Raw genomic sequence first — 21,044 nt, 5'->3', positions numbered from 1 at the left:
ATGTGCCATTATATACACAACCAATAGAAGAGTGGCTCGCACATTGAATATGACATAACCTAAAATCAGTAGCTCTGTACAGTATGCCCATTTGATAATTGTAGCTTTATACAATATGCCTATCTGATAATTGAACTTGAACGTTGAAAGCCATCACTTTATAAATCATTGAGCGGACAATGGTATCATTGAGTTGAAACAAGAGGAGGTGGAAGAAGACAAAGAAATAGCAAGGCTTGTATGTACGGTTTTTTTTTCTTTATTTTTCATTTTTCTTGTTTTTGTTCTTCTTTTGTTCTCATTTATTGCTCTCTTTTATCATATTTTCTCCTTGGCTTGCAAGAACAAGTGTCTTAGCCCCTAACCACTGCTTATATAATCCCCAAAACCCTTTGATGCTTTATGTAGATGATAGAAGATTTGGGGCAGCCCATTGCCACATATATATACCTTCTCCTGTTACAAATCATGTCGGAGATCACTGGTAAATTATAACAACGGAGATATCCTGGAGAGGTCATCAGAGTTAGGCCTAAGAAATAGGATTAGGCCACATGGATGCAATGGATGCTTTCAAATTCTTCTGCCATGAGCGGTCGTGACAGCAAGGACACAAAAAACCGATTATGAGACCCATATTTCTACACCTCATGGGGTGAGGCCCACTATCTCCACCAAACCCATTAATAGGACACGCCCACCACTATTTTATGCCTTTGTTGATCGAGTGGGGCTCAATATTTTACACCCATGCATAGCATGGGCCAATAATGCTAGTATATTCATATGTAGCACAAGCAAAATAAAAATAACAATGTCTTAAACTTATATTCCATAAGAATGCAAAATAGCTAGCTTATGTAATATTGCTGTAGTTCGGTAGGAATAATATAATATTCAATGGAAAGAGCAATAGTTTGCTATGGGACGATATGTTGCATGTTGATGGCAAACTTAGGCATGAAAGAGAACATGCACACATACAGTAAGACTACAATTCCCCTTTATAAAAGTGTTTTTATCAACTTAGTTGAATGTGTATTTACATTCACTAAGACCAAAGTCCCCATCTTCTACTTGCTATAGATCAGGATGTGTAGTGCTAAATCTAATGTTAACATGCATACATACATGTCGACAGTTGAAAATCTAATGTTAACATGCATACATACACTAAGACCAAAGTCCCCATCTTCTCCTTGCTATAGATCAGGATGTGTAGTGCTACTAGTGAACTTCTTTGGTTATCTTAGAAGAAGAAACTATTAGAATTACCAAGGGAGAGAGAAGAATTGCTTTGTAAAATATGTAATACACAAAACAAATATTTGCAAAGCTATGGATGCACACTGTAAATTAAACGTGAATACACTTTCACTTCTCGGAAAAACCGTTGTAGACTCACAATTGCAGAAACGTAGTAATAGTGTGTGAGAGTTAGAGAAGAGAAAACGCCAGTGTGTAATGTGAAGAAAAGCAGAGAGGGTGCAAAACCGTGAGTTTTATTTTGTACAGGTTATATGCCTTCGAATCTTATGTTCAAATAAAGTGAATTCTCTCTCTCTCTCCATCTCCTTTAGTGTGTTGTGTTTTTGCTTCTGCTGTGATTATTATTTTAGTTCCTTCTTCTAACAACACCAAAGAAAGGTGCACAGGTGGTATTAGAGCAAGGTGTTCGATCGGAATAACGATTTGTTCTTGGATTTGCTTCGAGGGGATATCGAAGTGGGAATACCAGTTTGTTCTTTGGTTACTTTGAGGTGATATCGAGGTCGGAAGAAGAGATGGCGGAAAGTGTTGGTATGTTAGCAAGAATTGAAAAGCTCAACAATACCAATTATATCTATTGGAAGCCGTGTTCGGAGTCGTATCTTTAAGGCCAGGATCTATGGCAGATAGTGAATGGCAACGACACTGAGGCACCAGCAGAGGGAGGAGTGGATACGCTACGGAAGTGGAAGATCCGTGCCAGAAAAGCTTTGTATGTATTGAAGGCGTCAATGCAGAAGGAGTTGATTAAGCATATTAGAGATGTGAATACGCCGAAAGAAGCGTGTGAGGCATTTTCGTCTCTCTTTTCACGGGCTAACGATGCACGGTTGCAATTCTTGGAGAACGAGATCGGCTCATTAACCCAAGGTAATTTATCAAGTTCTGATTATTTTATGAAAACTAAAAACTTGTGTAATGAGATATCTCACTTAGACGAGAAGTCTATGATTAGTGAAAGCCGGATGTGGAGAATGATTATCCGTAGCTTGAGGCCTGAGCAAATGATCCATGTAGAAGAACCCAACTAGAACTAGGATTAGAACCGGGTAGATTCCTTTTACCTTCTTCATGATTTTTTTTTTTCTAATGGATTCATTTAGCCGACCCCAACTAGTTTTGGACAAAGGCTTTGTTGAGTTGAGTTGAATTGTTGGGTTAGGTTGACCATCCTCAACTTGAGGGTCGAGGGAATGCTATCATAAGCCGTCCATTGTAGGACCCTTTTCATGGACCCACTAGATTTCATTTTTAGACAAGTGAAAGACAGGAGGCATTGTAATTCTCTATTCTGTTCTTATGCTTTGCTTTCTCTCTTCGAAAATCCTTTCCAACGATCTGTTGCCATTCCAAAAATATCGATCTGTTGAAGAAAAATGTCGAAACTGCTGTCGAGGTTTGTGGGTTTCTTTAGCTCTCGAACTTCGGTGGGGATGGATAAGCATGGGAATCGATATTTCACCAAAAAAGAAGAGGTTGATGGAATCAGTATGTGGGTTTCTCTCATTTCTCTTTCGATTACTTCATTTCTACCTGTCTTTATCTCTAGGTGAATTTTTAGGGTTTGGGCATCCTTGTTACTGATCTATTTTGAGTTTTTGCTATCTGGGTTGTCAACGAATTTCATTGTGTAGTTCTGAATATGCGGGTTGTCTTGTAATTCAATTGGGTCTTGATGTGGGTTTTGAATCCTTGGTTGTTTATGCAGCTATGTTGTTAAAAATCTTTACCTATGGAGGTAGAAAGAAAAGTATTCCCTCGGCGTACAATCTTAATTTGTGAGAAATAAAAAAATGGTATATGCAAATTCAACAATAAGAAAAACCTATGATCCATGAGGGCATGGAAGGATGTCTCGGCATAATTCTTGTTTCAAGGAATTTGATTAATGGTGAATAGAATGTGCATCACTTGTAAACTTCTCATTAATACAATATAATGACAAAATTTGCTGACCAATACTTTTTTTGTGCTCTAAGTTCTAACTTCCTGCAATTTAGCTGTACTGTGTCTCCTTCTTGTGTAAACTATTCCTTGGCTATCTTTTTTTCATGGGCTCTTAGTAACCTATATTTTGCAAGAACTAACATTAGCCTCTCTTTTCACAATTTTGATCAACCTTGTTGTGCCCAATATCTGCTGTCACTGTGTAACTCAATGCTTGTGGGACCTAGATTGTCAACTACAATCAAAATTTACCTTTAAACAATTCAGAGTCGGAGAAGGCCATCTTGCTTCGGTCCTTTCCCCACTAGAAGAGCTCCAAAAAAATCCTTGATGGGAGGAGAAGGCCATCTTTTAGTTGTTCAAAGAAAGATATAATCGTGGGTAGATGCACCCACCCCCCTTCCTAAATTAGATCTTGATGGAAGTTGTCAATGCAACCTACGTTCTGCAATTGGTATTGTATTTATGAATGACTCGAGAGAGACCGTTAAAGTGTCCCATTTCCCTATCCACGTTAAAGATTCAAATAAAGCTGAGGTTTGTGCTCTCCCTAGTGGTCTTTCTATCTTCAAGGAAGATTTGCCAGCTACCTTATAGGTGCAGGCAATTTGCCTAATATGATTGGTTCGCCAATGCAATTGTGTCCCAGTCCTTGGAGATTAATGAGCATCTTTGTGAATATTGACTTGCGGGAACTACCTACTTTATTCAAACACACTTTTTGCAGTTCAAATGCATTCACTTGTGCATTAGGCAAGTCTAGCTCTTCCTCTCCACTTTTGTTTTAACTTACATATTTCTTTATTAAATTTTATTGTTGCTGTACTTTACAAATAGAAGGCAATTTGGGTTGAATTCTTCATTCAACTTGAGAAAATAAGATCTCCAATCATACTATGCATGCTGGCTTATCAATAGGATTGGTTTTAACTAATTTTGACTTGCTCAACCCATATCAATCAGCTGAAACATTGATGGTTTTAATGAATCAGGCCAATTTAACCTTGGCTATGTCGACATCTTTTGTTTGGATGAGTGAACTTGAGAGTTAATTAAAGTGATTATCCATATGAGCTTGAAAATGAAAACATTGAGATAGGATGATTATCCACATGAGGTTGAAAATGAAAACATTGAGATAGGGTGAATGGTTATTTTTTGCCCACTTAACTTTATCGATTCAACTTTATTCCTAGGTTTCGCTAAAGTTTCCGGTGGAGCAACTTTGTAAAACAATCTGCTTGATGGTGAATTTAACGGTTACACACATTATTAAGTCTTGCATGAATATTTCTTATTTTCCATTAAAAAAATAGTTTTGTTTGAATCTCTCACCATTACTTGTCCAAAAAGCCTTATGGACACTTCGTTTCTGAGATTTTTATCATTCTCTTGCTCATCATGTCAGTTCCCCTATAAATAACTTCAAGATCAGAGTTCAGTTGAAGAACAGACTTAATTTTGCATGACATACTTCTGTAGTATCGCCTTTTCTTGTTTATCCATTTTTATGTATTTGTTTCGGTGCTAAAATTGAGTGATATCTGCAAAATATTACTCTATGAAACCAAGGCGTAAACCTGACATCTTGTAGGGATTGTTGCATAGGGCCGGATGTAGAGACCCTTTGGTCTTGGTTTGGCTTGGTCTTTAGGCCTGTTTTGAGCTCAGGCTTGGGTCTCAATTGCAAGTTTAAGGTCTATTGAACCAGCCCAATTAGGATCAACCCAATCTAGCCCAAGTTGGGGGTAGGCATACATGCTTGACTGTGCTGATCTGTGGCAGTTTTTTTAAGTTTGATTCGTAACCTAACCGCGTTCGGGCAAACCCCATTCTTGGATGGACCCATTCTTCATGCTTCTCTGTGCTGATATCATAGGACAGTAGAAATTGTTGTGTATGTAAATCACTTCTATTATAGCATTTCAGATTGATGTATTAGCTTTCTCCATTGTTCTCAGGCTGACCATCAACTAGTCTACCTGAACTCTTTTTCCATTTTCCCTTGGCACACAGTGAAGGAGAAAAGATGGGTGATATTTAAAGGCGAAGACGATCCCACATCGCTTCCAGGTTAGTTATGAGGCGGTTATAAGTTATCTTATTCCTTTTGTTTTCAGAAGCATCCTTGCTTGTGTTGGAGTACAAATGCGATGCATCATCAACTTGGTTGAATTCGTTTTGTTCATTGTAGTTTTTCAAAAACTACTTATTCTGCTCCTGAAATGAAATCTGTTTTCTCATTTTGATGTATAACTTAATCTTCTGATGTTTTCTTATGTTTTGGAAATATACTTGTGGTTCATAGTTTTTTCGGTGCTTGAGCATGTTAAAGAACATTTTAGCCTAGATCATTGAGTAATAGAGAGAACCAGTAAATCTTTCTATGGCAAAGCGTTCTCATAAAGTGGATCCCAGCATTGATTAGTTGCTTGTGTTTGATCATTGTAGTTGAATGGATATGCTGGTTAAGTGGTCAGCGAAAGAAAGCTCCAACTCCTCAGGTGAGAGGAAAGATGTTTCTCTCCCTCTCTCTCACACACACATATGGATAGTAGCTTCTCAAGTTGTTTCCAAAATCTTATCATGTTATGGTATTTTTTGAAATATATTATATTTGTTGATTGCCCAAATCATGTCTCATAAGAATTGATTTATCTTGAACTGTTTTCTTTAAATATATTTGGTCTGATGTTATCATACACATTACCTTCATCAATCTTCACCTGTTGTAGATTCAAATGAATCAAAGCTATATCCTTATTACTCAACATCTGTTTTCCTGTGTATTTGTTTAACTAGGGGATTGATACCTGTTCGAGGATAGCTGGGTCATTACTATACATTCTAGACTTAATTGAGGGTTTTGTTGAAATTCTGCTTGTACCCCACTCATAGAGAAGAAGACTCCCTGGTTGATAATTTTGCTATCCTGAGACTTACGCTGTCCAATTTCTGTATTGTGCGTGAACTTACCTGGGATGAGTGACCTGGGGTGAGTGCCCTTTAGCCTTATATTTTGGTTTTCTTGCAATAATCTTTTGACTCTTAAGAAAACTGTACTCTTGGAGTAGCCCACGGATGTAAATTTTGCCAAGAAATAAAACCAAAAGTCGATGGATATCTTTTGGTAACAGTTTGCTATCAGAGCCAATGTTGGTTCAAGAGCTTAACAAGGAGCTCTGATATAGTTTGGCATCAGAGCAGGCTCGATGACTGGTGGAAATGCGATAGGAAGGCCTAGGATCAACAAAGGGGGACTCTCAAGAAGAAACTGTAGCATGTAGGAGCAATTTCTTCCGAGCAATGCGGAGTGGGTTGTGCGAGACGCGTTGAGGAGACTCAATCACTGTGGAACTGTGTTGGGAGTATGTGAATCCATTTTCGTCATTGTAGTTTGTTTCTGGAAAAGAAGTCCTGTGGCTGGACTTCCCTGACTGGCGATCAGACTTGCGGGGAATTTTTGTTATGGATGTACAAAATCTCTGTTTTGTGCTGTGATGTGATCAAGGTTTTAAATTTCAACCGAAATCCGAAATTTCGGATTTCAGTCACCAACAAAACCGAAACGTTCCGAAACCGAAATTATCGAAACGTACCAAATTTCAGTCGAAATTTCGGAAATTTTGGTCGAAATTTAGTAAATTCCAGTCGAAATTTGAATATAATATTAATATTTTATTTCTTTACTGAATTTCAGGCGAAATTACCGAAAATTTCGGGAGAAAAATCAGCTGTTTCAATAACCTTTACCCAATTTCGACCGAAATTTAGGGATTTCGGCTGAAATTTCAGTTTCGGTGAATCCCGAAATTATAGCCAAAACTGAAATTTAAAACCTTGGATGTGATCCAGGGAGGGGAAATAGAAGATAGGGGGGGAAGAGAAGAAGAATGGGAAGAGAATAATAGTAGAATAAGGAAAGTAGAAGAGATTAGAAGAAAGAAGAGGCAAGACAAGATTAGAGGGGAGAAATAGGAGAAGAAGAATAAGAGAAGAAGAGGGATAGGGGAGAATCTATGTTCTCAATTCATTCATTCATTCATCATCCAAAATCTAAAAAACCTTAATACATGAGGCCTATACAAGATGTCCGTGATGAGTTCACGAAGGTCTATGCTCGAAAGGCTTATTATCACTAACCTCAGAGGCAAAGACAGGTCCAACCCCAAGGAGCGTGGGAACAACGCACTCAAGCTACTTTGGATCAGCACTCAGACATGATAGCTGATATGAAAGCAACCTTGAATCACATTAACAAGCATCTTAGGCACAGATATGCCACTTCTTGGGCCTACAATACGCATCATGCTGGTTCTCAAAGTCAAGGAGCTGGTCGAAAGGTGGATGGACTTCGAAGGAAGGAAACCACTTTAATCGCATTGATAGAGACGAGGGGGCACGAGGAAGTGGAAGTGTCGGGAGAGGCGTTGTGGGAAAAAGATACAATGTTGGGGCAGGTAGAGAACCTCAATCACAGGAACCTAACATTGGATCCAACGAGGACATTGGGTATTTCATGTGGGGAGGTTTGTCACCCTCATAACTGGATCATGTGGGCATTGGCTTGTGGTGGGACCTTGCACCCTTGCTAATAGACAAGAGGGTATATGGAGATATGACAAGAAGCAAGCAAGGTGGGAGAAGACTAAGAGGGCTGGTTACAGGCAAGACACAAGGATGGGTGCACTTGCAAGCATTGGCTGGGAAAACAGTAGCATTGCCGGGAGGCAGCGACTATGCACAAAGGTCGTTCTACGGACCTTGGCAATAGACCAGGCGCCCAGGAAGCAACGGGCCAGCACAGATGCTGGGCAAGGTCTGTAGACGTGGCACACGGCAACTGTTTTGGCATGCGCTGTGGCAATTGAAGGCACATGGCACACAGCAGCATGGCGCATTGGCCAGGGTGTGTGGCGCACTTCAGAGACGGTTGGTACAGTTAGGCACTTGGCGTTCAGGCAATGGGACAAGTAGGCGTGCATAAAGGATAGATGGGGCGCCCAGGATTCAGTTATTGTTCAAGCACGTGGCATGCATACAATGGGCCAAGGGGGCGTGTATGGATGCCTGGATAGGGTCTTTACTGCACATGCTGTATTTGGAGGCTGTTATAAGGCAGTTATGCCACATGTATGTAAGGTTCTGGTGTGTATCTGCACAAGGAATGTGCATAGTGGCGGCTGTAAACTGTAAATTGGCCTATATGTAGGCATACACGCATGCAATACAGGCCAAGGAGGGTCTGGGCGAGTTTTCTGTCACTTGTTTTATTGTAAAAGGCTTTGGGGATGAGTGACTCCAAGTGTATGCAATAATATTAGCCCGTGGATGCAGGCAAGGGTTGGCCAAACCACGTTAAAAAAAAAAACTCTTGTGCTTGTGTGTGTTGCCTTCTTGTCCCTTTCGTGTGTGCATTGCGTGGATTGGCTGAGACTAAGTCACAAGCAAGGTTTAAAATTTCGGTTTCGGTACCGGTTTCGGACCCTGAAATTTCGGTGAAATATTAAATTAATATTAAAAAAAACAGATTTTTTGGTTCAAATTTCAGAAAAACCAAAATTTCGACCGAAATAAAATACCATTTCGGTTTTTATCGATTTCGGTGTCGGTCTCCACCGAAATCCGAAATTTCAGATTTCGGGCGAAATTTAAAACCATGGTCACAAGGACTTAGTGTCATCACTGGGTGCATTTTTTGAGTGAGCAAAACTACGCCGTGTCTTGATTCAATTCAGAAACAATTCTCAGCATAAATAAATTACAGCACTAACCTTTTGTTGCTAACATTACAAAGAGATGAAGAACTGCTGGAAAACAGGTCAGGAACTATGTTGAATGCAACTGTAATTGGATCTGTTGAAAATCCTGAAAAATACAGCAGCTCACACGATTAGCTAGAAACAGTAAAAAAAAGAAACCTGTGTCAAGCCTCTCCATCCATTTCTTTTTTCAATCAGCAGAATCTGACTCCAAAGCAAAAGAGTACAAGCATATATAACCTCCCTTGGTGCCTCCCCATTAGAGTTCTAATAAAATTATAACTTCTTACAAAAAAAAAAGAACCAATCCCTACGACCTTTAGAACTGAATCAACTGATGTACCCCACTATAATAAAACATAAACACTTAGCAATAGAAAATAAAAAACAGAACTAAAATAAGGGATTTTCTAGGCAATTTCCTGGAAAGCCATTTCGTAGCTCACTTTTGCAGGAGAGAACAGCCACAAGGCTCACTTTTCAGTAGATTTTGTCTTATTCATTTAATTCATCTGAGCTAGTTGTTCTCTCCTGCAAAAGTAAGCCACCAAATGGATTTCCTTGAAATTGCCTAGCAAATCCCATAAAATAAATAACTGAAGCTGCAACACAGATGTGGGCCATGCTTGTGTCTAACATACTCTACAATGGAGTAGGCCCCATTTATGACAGGACTGAATTTCAATTCTGAACCACGTTCAAGGATTTTTCTACCTTTCTTTGTGTCATGCTGTGGCTCCAATCTTGGGTCACGAACAGCCCCAATTCTTCCACTGCTTGCGTATGTTTTTATAACGTTTGGATGTTCTAACTGTTGCACATGCTGCTTCACTTCCTTAACCTCAATATGAGGTTGTACTTCATCCTGAACATGACTCTAGTAGAGTTGGACTTGGACCCACCAAGTCCTGGCCTTCTTTACTTGCCATCTTTTTTTTCATTTCCTATTGGTGAACAGATATTGAGGGACTCTTCTACTTTGGATGGGCTTAGCAGACACATACGAGGATAGATGAGGACCATGAGGTTTTTTAATGAAATCTTAGATAATATTGCGATTCTCAGGTATGGTCAGGTTCTTATCTTTACAGGGAAGCCAACATGTTTACACTTTGCTGGCTAAATGGAATGGAAGTGAGTTTTCTAGTCTTTGATTTTGGAGTAATTTATACTGCGAAGATTCTTGACATCCTCATTTTGCATATCAGTTTCTGATCTGATTTTTTTTTTGTTTGTTTGCCAAATCGATTGCTATTCTCATTGTTTGGTCTTCGGTTTGCACCGCAACATATTTACCTTAATTTAGTTCACATTTTGTTGATAAATTTTTTGGAAGCTTATTTCTGTTGCTATGAACTCTTGTTTGAAGGGTTAATTTTGCTTCTGTAGTAGTTTTCTTGTTATCTGATATTTGCTGATTTCTTCAGGAAATGATTGAATTGGATGTGAGGCGTGAACGTGTTAAACTTAATGTTGCACGTATGTATCTATCTTGTTGTCTATAGTTCCCAGTTGTGATTAATGTCTGTTGACTGCTATTGTATGGGTCATTTCTATTTAGTTTTCCTTTGTCAAAGGTTATTGAAAATAACTTGTTTAATGCGACAATATATTAACAGCTACTGAAACATTGCTCACTAAAATAAATCTTGAAGCTAACTGAGATATAAATGTTACCATAGATTGAACATTGCATCTTTTTTTTTCTTTTTTTTTTTCATACAGAATTTGATTTCTGAAATCTGATTTATTTTATAGAAGGTCTCTGATGTTAGCATTTAGTCTTAATATGTTTCTCTGTATAGCAGTCTTATTCAATATAAGTTAAGCAGTCAAGAACAAGGAACCTAATGAAAACAATTTGAGCCTTTATGATCTACAGGTTCCATTAACAATATTCAAGGGCTTGCTATTTGGAAAAAAAAAAAAACAATCCATAAGGGCTTAATTTTGTTGCAGCTTTTGTTTGTCAATTGCGCATAGATAAGATGACACATAGGCCTTGGTTATTAAGTCCCAGGGATCATACGCTTCAGTTCTAGCTGTTTGCATGTTGGCTCACTGATATTATTGAGTAAAATTTTCCTTTCCTATCGAAGTATGTTTCATTGTATCAAAATCGTTCCTGGTATAAAAATTTGTTTGGTTCTCAGTATATTACAGCTTAATGACTGCCTGGGATGAGTGTTCCTCTTCCCAAATACTCATAAATTATATGGGGTGATGATCTTACCGACTGGGGCACCACCAATGAATTCGTTAATTGAAAAAAAGTTGTACAGGGTGGTGATCTTACCTACTGTGCCCTTTTTTGGTATCGAGAAACTTTAGTATTGTTTATTGTTTTCTTACTCACATTTGCATACAAAGGATTTGGTTGTTCTTCTGGCTTGCTCCACAATTTAGTCGATTTTACGACCTCCTAGTCTGCCATGTATAAAACAAGCTTGAGATATAAGCACTATGATAAACCATGGATCAAATTCAAATTCTCTTGTGTTGATTGGTGTCCTCCTATTTTCACTTTTTGTTTGTCTTGTTTTGATTATTTCAGTCACTGAGCTTTGCTCCTTTTTATTAACAAATCTTTACCATTCAAAAAAAGTCAATAAAATTCAACTTGAGCCCTTTTTTTGGTATAGAGAGTTGATGAAGTGCATTGTTAAAAAAAACAAGCTTGAAATATAAGCACTATGATAAACCATGAATCGAATTCAAGTTCTCTTGTGTTGATTGGTGGCCTTCGACGAATCTCTACGTTCCAAAATTGTAATTATGAAGTGCATTGTTCACAAAACAAGCATGTTGCTTTTGGAGTTACACTCAACTATACACTATTCACTGGATTTTTTTAATATTATCTTGCAGTAGTTTCTATTGGTCCAGAGCTTTCATAAAAGTTTCTCAATTTTACATGCACGAAAATGATGTCATTGGCATTTAAATTTCTTTTCTTTTTTGTTTCCTTTTGAACTACTTATTAGTTTGTTTAATTGCATATAAAAATATCAATTCTAGATTTAAACAGTCCATACTCTGTATTCCTTTTATTTTTCTAGTTTTGAAGGAAGAAGAGGAAAGAAAGTCCAAATATGGTAGTCTTCAGCAAAGTATGAACACTGGTCAGTCCCTTATCGCAGATGTCTTTACATTATAGCCATAGCTATGATCTCAAGTATCCTATGCAATATATATATATATATATATAGAGTTGGCATAGTGCTCTTCTTCTAGACCATTCAAAAAAAAAAAAAAATGCTCTTCTAATGGACACTTAGATTAGTCGTTCTCTTTTTCTGGATATCCAACTACTTAATTCTGCATACCTTTAGTTGACATTATTTTTGTTATGGTGTTTGTTCTCCAAAGGTAATGGACCTGAAGAAGATATGGATGCTACGAATGGCACCACCAGCAAATTCAAGTAGGTTTCATATGATTTCTTAGGTTTTTTGAATAAATGAAATCAGATGAGAACACCAGCAGAATTCTTAAACTTAAAAATTGTTTTCTGAGTTAGTTTCATTAACCCTTCCCTGTTGAATAGTCTGTGTGTTAAAGATATTGATGGATTGAAGGGTACATGCATTCATTGTCTAAGCCATCATTATATATTTGATTTTGCTAGACATAACAATAATTGTACGAATAAAATATGATGTTTCAGTTGCACTTTTTCTTGAAATATTTTAACATAAATTATTACTGGTTGTGAGATACCTCAGATTATATTGAAGATTATATTTTGGAAAATTTTGCTACATGACCTGAGTTTTCTTAATATAATAATCTTGCCCTAAAAACTTTGTGCGCAATAAGTTCAACCTCATCTGCAGAGATGATGTTTGTTCTCTCTTCTTGCTAAGAAGGTATTTTAATTAAATAAAAAGAAGGGGGACCAGGCCATATATAATAGAAGGGAATTGCTAGCGTCCATCGCAGAAGGCATTTCGCGGCTGGTCTGTCACACTTCAGACCAGCCTCCTCGTGAATGAAGACAACAGCTTTTGTCTCCATTCACGAGTTGGCTGGTCTGAAGTGAGACAGACCAGCCGCGAAAAGCCTTCTGTGAGGGACCCTAGCAAATCCCATAATAGAAAAGGCAAAGCAATGGTATCTGTTCTCTCTTAGTCTCATGAGTAGCTCATCCTGGATGTTCCAGTTCAGTACAAATAAAGTTTTATGGTGATCCTAAGATCATTCAACCTCACAAAGAGATGTCATCCTTGATTACCCTAGCCAGGGAGACTTTCCACCCATTGCAGGTCTTATCTTACTTCTAGAATAGGTGATCTACCATTTTTATGGAATGACATCCATCTGAGTTCTTTACAGTGCACAAACCTGAGAGTGGTTAACCTGCGGGAAGCAGAGATATCCCACTGATGGAACAATTATTGGCTGCAGTACATAATGACTGCAATAAGAGAAAGGAAAACTACATTTATCTTGGAAGTTGGGCATAATAATCGTTATTCCTGATTTTAGATTTTCCTTTTGTGAGGTAGAATTTTTATTTTACAGAGGGCACATTATTGAAGGCAGAATGGTGCAACCGCTCAAACCCAAATTACACTCAGAAGTCATCCGAACCTATAGAGGGTATAAGGAAGAATGAAGAAAGGAACTCAAATCATTCAAAAAAAAAAAGGAACTCAAAGTTTGGAGTTGAATGTGTGATGATGCGACGACATCATCAGGTGGGTCCCATCATGTCAGGACAAGGTCAAAAAATGGGAGCCTTGTTGGTTTTTATGGTCATTTTTTTCAAAAATTTAGCCTTGTTTTAGGGTCATTTTTCCAAAAATTTTGGTTGAGTACAAGTTGGAGTTTTAGAAGCTCCTAGTCATGACTCGTGATGACTGTACATCCTGCAACTCAAAGAATTCTGGTTAGATCTGCATTTGGGAATAAAACAAATGAGTTCTAGGGTGGGATCAGAACACAAAGGGAGAAGTCCAAGTTAGGAGATTGAGGACTTAAAAGAGAAGTTATTAGAATATTTATGGATTTTTATTTGGAATGCTTATTGATCTTCTGGGCTCCAACTAGATGTTTTAGTGTTTTCTGTTACTTTCTTTCTTTCTTTTTTTGAGTTTTAAATCAGTAAATGTGGTCCTATGACCTATCAGGTGTAAAATAATAGTGAATCAGATAAATGTGCTTGTTAAACTCTTTTCTCATAATATTCTTGAAGGAATAAGTATATTTCGATATCTTGGTTCAATTCTACATAAGGAAGGAGAGATTGAAGAGGATGTTAACCATAGAATAAGAGCAGGTTGGTTAAAGTGGAAGCTTGCCTCAGGAGTTCTGTGCGACCGTACAATCCCTACAAAGTTGATGGGAAAGTTTTATAAGACAGCTGTGAGGCCAGCCATGCTGTACGGCTCAGAATGTTGGGCCACCAAAAAGCAGCATGTGCATAAGATGAGTGTAGCGGAGATGCGAATGCTTAGATGGATGTGCGGCCACACAAAGTTAGATAGAATTAAAAATGAAGACATTCGTAAAAAGGTGGGGGTGGCTCCAATCAAGGAGAAGATGAGAGAGCACCGCTTAAGATGGTTTGGACATATCCAACGTAGGCCTTTGGATGCTCCGGTGAGAAGAGGTGACTCGTGCCAAATTGAGGGAGTAAGAAGAGGTAGGGGTAGACCGAAATTAACATGGGTAGAAGCAGTGAGGAAAGACTTGTTAGCTAGGAACATAACAGAGAACATAACCTTGGATAAGATAGAATGGAAGAAAATGATCCAAGAACCAGGATTAGAGCCGGGTAGATCCCTTTTACCTTCTTCATGAATTTTTTTTCTAAAGGATTCATTTAACCGACCTCAACTAGCTTGGGACAAAGGCTTTGTTGAGTTGAGTTGAGTATACTTGAAGGAATAAGTGAAAATGTTACAGTTATAAACTTATAATAAACGTTCCCACCTTGTTATTATGCACATTTAGTTTTATTATTTAGTCAGTTGGATGTGAATGTAGTAACAGGACCAAACAAATCCAGTTTGTCACCGTCCTCAGTATGTGTTCATCCAATATTTACACTTCAGGGCCCGTTGGACTTCCAATGACTTTACAGGAAAGTCATCTATTGTTTTCTCTCTATAGACCAATATCTGAGTCCAATGTGTGGATATAAGAAATGATTCTCTATTTTTTTTCTTGTAGCCGCTTTCCCTTTTCTTATTTTTCCTTATTAGTTTGCCATGGCCTCCCTACAGGCTGCAAATCAAATGAAGAACATGGCAATAATAATGACACTTTTTTTTATGTTTTTGTGAAGTAGATTTAGTGATTTACTATTGCAACCCATATGTGAGTTTCAGTTCTGTTATCTTAATATCATGAGGCGATGCTACTAGTGGGACGAGATGATTCTTTTAAGCCCAGGGTGGGGTCTTTTATATGAATCTTGTTGCACATACATACGATTTGATTTGTTATCATTTCGCTTTCTTTTTGTAGTTTAATATGTGTTTCAAGCATGACCAAACAAAGCTATCTCCATTAAGAAGTTTGTGATTTATTAAACCATGCTCCATCTAAGTATCTAAAAGCATTTTGCATTTATAGAAACTCCGAAGCAACGATGGGGAGGAAATCAGTTTCGCCTGAAGCTGCTCAGGAGCCAGAGTAAGTCTATTGCCTTACTTATAAAAAAACTTTGGTGCTTAATTTGGTGCTTAATTTGAAAGCTGCTTTGACTTCTTGCTAATCTTTTTTTTTTTTTTTTTGAAAGGTAAAGTCTACAGCTTTACTTATAAAAAAACTCTGGTGCTTAATTTGGTGCTTAATTTGACAGCTTGAACTTTGAAAAGGTGCTTTGACTTCTTGCTAATCTTGATCAGCATAGACTAGCCAATGTCATGTTAGATGCAAATATGCACACAGAAGTAAATGTAGAAACTTGGTCTGAATGTTATGAATTTAGAGCTTAAGAAATACCAATTAGAAATTCTTACAGACTGTTTGCAATGAATTTTATGCATGAAATGACACGTAAAACACATTGAGATCGAAATTTCCTCTTCCAAGAAGAGGTTTTATTTAAATGGTGAGGATGTAGACTTCCAGCTCTAACGGCCATCAATTACATTTCTCAAACAAAGACATGGTGTAAGTGAAGTTAATTATATAACTTGTGAGATTTGTTAGAGTTTTTAGGTTTGGAAGTCCCAAATTTGTTGTACAAAGGAGACCGTAGAAGTTATCAAGTAGTTCCTCATTAGAGAGTTGGCTTGTTCTTACGAGCTGATAAGAAATAAAATCATAAATTGGTGTTTAGGTACTTAGTGACTTTTATTGCATGTGAAATGTGGTGAGCTTTGTGTCTCAAGCATAATAGTACTTTATAATAATATAATATTGCTTATGAAATTTGTTAGAGTTTAGGTTTGGAAGTCCCAAACTTGTTGTACAAAGTAGACCGTAGAAGTTATCAAGTAGTTCCTCATTAGAGAGTTGGCTTTTTCTTACAAGCTGATAAGAAATAGAATCTTAAATTGGTGTTTAGATACTTAGGGGCCGTTTGGATACGTGGGTTTTAGAATCTTGGATTTCCTCAAAATCGTACTTGGGAGAGAAGATAAGGAGACCATCCGTTTCGCTTCTCTTTAGAATCTTGGATTTTAAGTAAGAAATCTAAGTTCTAGAAATCTCTCCCCCATCCCGAGATTCCTAAAACCTGGAAATATGGCATGATCTCCTACTCTCCTGCTGTCGGGAAGAAGGGCAAGAAATCAGAAAATGACGGCTGGTCTCCTTCTCTCGTCAGAAATCCAAGATTCTAAAATCTGCCTATCCAAACGGCCCCTTAGTGTTTTTCGTTTCCATCTCCACTGAAAACAAAACCGAAACGCATAAACCAAAATCGTAACTGTAATAGTGGTATACTATAGTACCAGTATGTATTTGTGGCTTCATTTCTCGATCCCTGAGCTTGGATTTTCTACCAGTGGTCTGTTGTCTCGTCATTGCCACAATAAAGCTGCTATCCAAATTGTCATTAGCATTGTTCTTCATGAGAGAAACAAACACATTGACTTTGATGTGCAGTTTGTCAGGGAGAAATTCTATGATGGTGCTCTTATTCGTCCTTATGTTTCCTCATCACATCAATTTGCCGATATCTTTACTTAGTCAGTAGGGCCCGCACTTCTTTAGGATACATGTACCAAGCTGTGCTTGTTAGATTTATATGCTTCAGCTTGAGTGGGGGTCTGTATGTAAACTGTAATGAAAGTATGTATTTGTTCTTCTTATTGTTTGCCCCTTATTAAGAGTATTTTAGTTGTTGTAACTTGGCTTCTTATGTTTGTTAATATAAGGCAAATGGAAACTATTGTTCCTTTTGCAGCTTTCGCCACCTTCGCTCTCTCTCCCTCTGTCCTGTATCTCTTTGACTCTTCATCTCTTCTCTCTAACCCTAACTGGCCCAAACTGCAACTGTATATACTGTTATTGTTTATGAATTTGTTCGTAGAATGCTGCCATAGCCACTATTAGGTTGTACAATAACAAACTACTTGAAGCTCTTTTTGGATGACCAGTAACATGATATTAGAGCTACTTCTCATGTTTTCAAGAAACTTATCTTATACATTTGTAAAGTCACATTCTCAACTTGGACATTATTTCAGGTCTTCAGAACCCACAGGATCTGGTGCATCCTTCAAACCAGGAACATGGCAACCACCAACATGAGGGTCAAGTTCATGGTATTTCATTCAGCAAACATCCGTGTACTTGGAATTACTGCCCTTGTGCTCAAGATTGTTAGATTTTGGCGTACACCACTTCGCAATCATACCCCTAGGGGTTGAAATATGCAACCGTTTTCACAGCAGGGATAGAACCCATGACTTAATATCGGGAGCCTTCGCCTCCTGAAAACTTGGAGATTGATGTGTCTATCTTGTTTCACATTCATCTTGATTAGACATGCTTTGAAACTGATGCCATTACAATATAGAGTTGAATTTTCCATAGTTTTTTGTCCTAACTAGATTATTTATCACTGTTAGGATACTTTGTATCTTTAATGTAATTGATATAATTAACAGAATAGAAGTTGTGGTATCAATTGTAAAATGTACAAAACCTTTCAATATTTGATTTAGATTTCATTTTCCATGTGTCTTTTTACCTGTTTATGCTTTTGGACATCTTATGAACACATTGATGTTTTTGATTGGTGTGTGATTCAAAATTTTGCTACTGCCCATTAGACTGTATAATTGAGACCACCCTTATCTAGGGGTGCAAGTTTGGCCCTGACCCGCCCTGAGCCCGAACAGGTCAGGGCTGGATTTTCTAACCCTGAGGGCGGGTCAGGGTTCATTTTTTTAGACCCTGACTCAGGTCGGGCAGGTTTTGGGTTAATGCCTCGGGTACCCGGATCCGGCCCGACCCTGAGTTTTCTATTATAGAATTGAACCATCTGTGCATGTTTCTTTTGCTAATGTTTTCTATTATCTTGGATTGATGTTTCGTTAGATTATTATTATTAATTGTCTCTGTTGCCCGTCATGTTGTTGAATTCATATTGTCTTATTTTGTTCCCTTTCTCTGTTTATTGATCATTTTGTTCCATATGATAAGTGGTTGCTTTATTTTTGGCACTCTTAACAGGTATTTACACTAGGGTCAATTAGGGCCGGGCCGGGCCGGCCTTGCCCAATTAGGGCCAATCAGGGCGGGCCAGGGCCAGCACAATACCCTGTAGGGTGGGTAATGGGTTGAGGTTTTCCAGCCCTGACCCGCCCAGTCAGGGCTGAGATAATGGTATCCAGGGTTGGGCTAGGGTTTTGAAAAACCAGACCCAACCCGACCCTGTTGCAGCCCTACACTTATCCCTATTATCATCATTAAGAAAGAAAGAAAGAAAAGAAAAGAAAACCCTTATGCCTATTATTCCCAACATGCCCCGGTTCATGATATTGCAAATTTGCTGCCCTAAAATCTAATTAAAGGTTCTCACTTCAAAAAAAAGGGTTCCTACTAGGTTGAAAGTTTGCACTACGGATCATTGTTTAAAATCTCCTAATGTCAATCATCAACTCGCCCCACTTGAATTCCTTTCACCCCAATTGAGTTCCTGCTAACCATTAAAAAAAAAAAAAAATTGAGTTCTAGCTAAAGTTCGACTTTTTCCCCACCAATTTAATTAAAGCCATGTTAGGCAGCCATAAGTTTTTTCCATGGAATTTGGAGAGCGAGAGAATTTAGAGGGCATCATTGAGGAGATGGTGAGAATGGCTGAAAAACAGGGAAAAGAAACTCCTCTCAATTCTCTCCTCTCTCACTTTCCTTGCCCCTCTTAAGTCTTAACACTCCGTAAGATAATATTCCACGAAAAGAATTTCGTGGCTGCCAAACATGGTAAAGCTCCTTTGGTGTCTCCGTGTCGATTAGAAACCTTTTGGATTGCAAGAAAAACATTTCTGATGGAAATTTTTTTTCAATTTCCACGATATAGAGGATAATGATGTGAGTAGAGTCAATTTAGAGGGATATTATCATCTCTATCATAAAATTGAAGGTGCCTTTAAAAGGAAAAATTGAATAGGTTTGGTTCAAGTGTAAGAAAAGTAAGAAAGTTGAGTAGCAAATCCCCACAAAAGAGGCCTATTAGATGCTAGTATTTGTTTCTTGAATTTTGTGCGCATCATAGTTTCTGGTGCTCATCCCAAATTTCCTGATGAATTCTTCTTTGGTGCTTTGTTGTCATCAACTCCATTCTGAAAGTGAAAAATGCTTTGTATTACTAAAGGAAATTTTCCATGTCCTGTGGGTATTCTAATCATCCTTTTCTTTGTTCGTGAGACACATAAATTACCATACTCTATCAAGGTTCTTCTTGAATCGGCGATCCGTAATTGTGAGCTGTGACAACTTCCAAGTTACCAAGCTATGGTTGACCTTGCTTCCATGCGGGATGCATTGAACCAGCTTGGCAGTGATCCCAATAAGATCAACCCCTTGGTGGGTTTGTTTCCCTTTCTTCTTATGATAATTCCTCGAGAAACTTACGTGCCAATAATTTTTTGAAGCAAGAATGTTAAACCAGTTTCTTGCTCTTAGTGTTTGCCCCTGGATCCAACTTATTTCAACCAGTTATTCCTTATCACAGAGTCTGTGATGAGATGTTTAATAGAACAAATAACTAAAATTCCTCAATTGAATAAATCTTTGGTGTACCAAGATCCTCGATTAACTGATTATGTATATGCATTTGTAAAGATTCACACACAATTGCATACATCCTGTTCCTTAACAATTTTAAATGAGCATGTTTTCGAATACATTTAGGGGCCGTTTGGATACGCGGATTTTAGAAACCAGGTTTTTAGTTTGAAATTAGTATAAAAGAGGGTTCATGATCAGGCTGCTTTGTGCTCTCCTGTCAGCGTTTCTTGGATTTTAAGCAAGAAAATCAGGTTTTAAAAATCTCTCCTGCAACCTAAGATTTCTAAAACCTGGAAAATGGGAGGATCTTCTACTCTCTTGCTGATGGAAAGAAGGGAGATAAGTCAAAAATGAGTCAAAAACGACGGCTAGTCCGCTTCTTCTCTTATCTCTAACCCTCTTTTACACCCTCTTTTACACTGTTTTCAAACTAAAAACCTGGATTCTAAAATCCGCGTATCCAAACGGCCCATTCTCTTCCTCATCCAATATATTTTCCTAAAATATTGCAATCCTTATCATATATCTTATCTCTATCCAAATCTACTCTAAAATCAACGATTCTAATCTCTCTATTAAATAGCCTAAAACGAAATGAAAAAAATGCTTAAAATCAAGGATTACAATCTCTCTCGATTAAATAGCCTAAAATCATGGATTACAATCTCTCTATTAAATAAAGCTTTCTATATATATATATATATATATTTAGTTATAAATCTTTCTTTTTTGGGTCGCCCCGTGCATCGCACGGGATTGCAACTAGTTATATTGTATTAGTGAGAAGTTTACAAGTGATGCACATTCTATTCAACATTAATCAAATTCGTTGAATAAAAAATTATGCCGAGACATCCTTCCATGCCCTCA

General features: G+C 37.8%; 1 protein-coding gene across 3 annotated transcripts; it reads left to right on the top strand.

The window, feature by feature from the left end:
- Positions 1-2,530: 2,530 nt before the first annotated feature.
- Positions 2,531-18,117, top strand: LOC143884132 (NADH:ubiquinone oxidoreductase, 17.2kDa subunit). Of its 3 annotated transcripts, none has more exons than XM_077387536.1 (8): positions 2,531-2,757; positions 5,233-5,289; positions 5,668-5,720; positions 10,406-10,457; positions 12,038-12,100; positions 12,348-12,402; positions 15,561-15,620; positions 17,627-18,117. In XM_077387536.1, exons 1-8 carry the CDS (start codon positions 2,646-2,648, stop codon positions 17,688-17,690), a joined length of 516 nt encoding a protein of 171 aa, XP_077243651.1. In that variant the 5' UTR covers positions 2,531-2,645; the 3' UTR covers positions 17,691-18,117. The 3 variants fall into 3 exon arrangements, with proteins under 3 accessions (XP_077243651.1, XP_077243652.1, XP_077243653.1); XM_077387537.1 differs by having other exon boundaries at positions 2,626-2,757; positions 5,178-5,289; XM_077387538.1 differs by having other exon boundaries at positions 2,630-2,761.
- Positions 18,118-21,044: the final 2,927 nt, after the last annotated feature.

The sequence above is a fragment of the Tasmannia lanceolata genome, unplaced genomic scaffold (genome assembly GCF_043159265.1).
Source record: "Tasmannia lanceolata isolate RefF3 unplaced genomic scaffold, GAP_Taslan_0.1 ptg000008l, whole genome shotgun sequence".
NCBI classification, from domain to species: domain Eukaryota; kingdom Viridiplantae; phylum Streptophyta; class Magnoliopsida; order Canellales; family Winteraceae; genus Tasmannia; species Tasmannia lanceolata.
The sequence above is the reverse complement of the archived record's forward strand: the minus strand, read 5'-3'. Positions and strand labels throughout refer to the sequence as shown.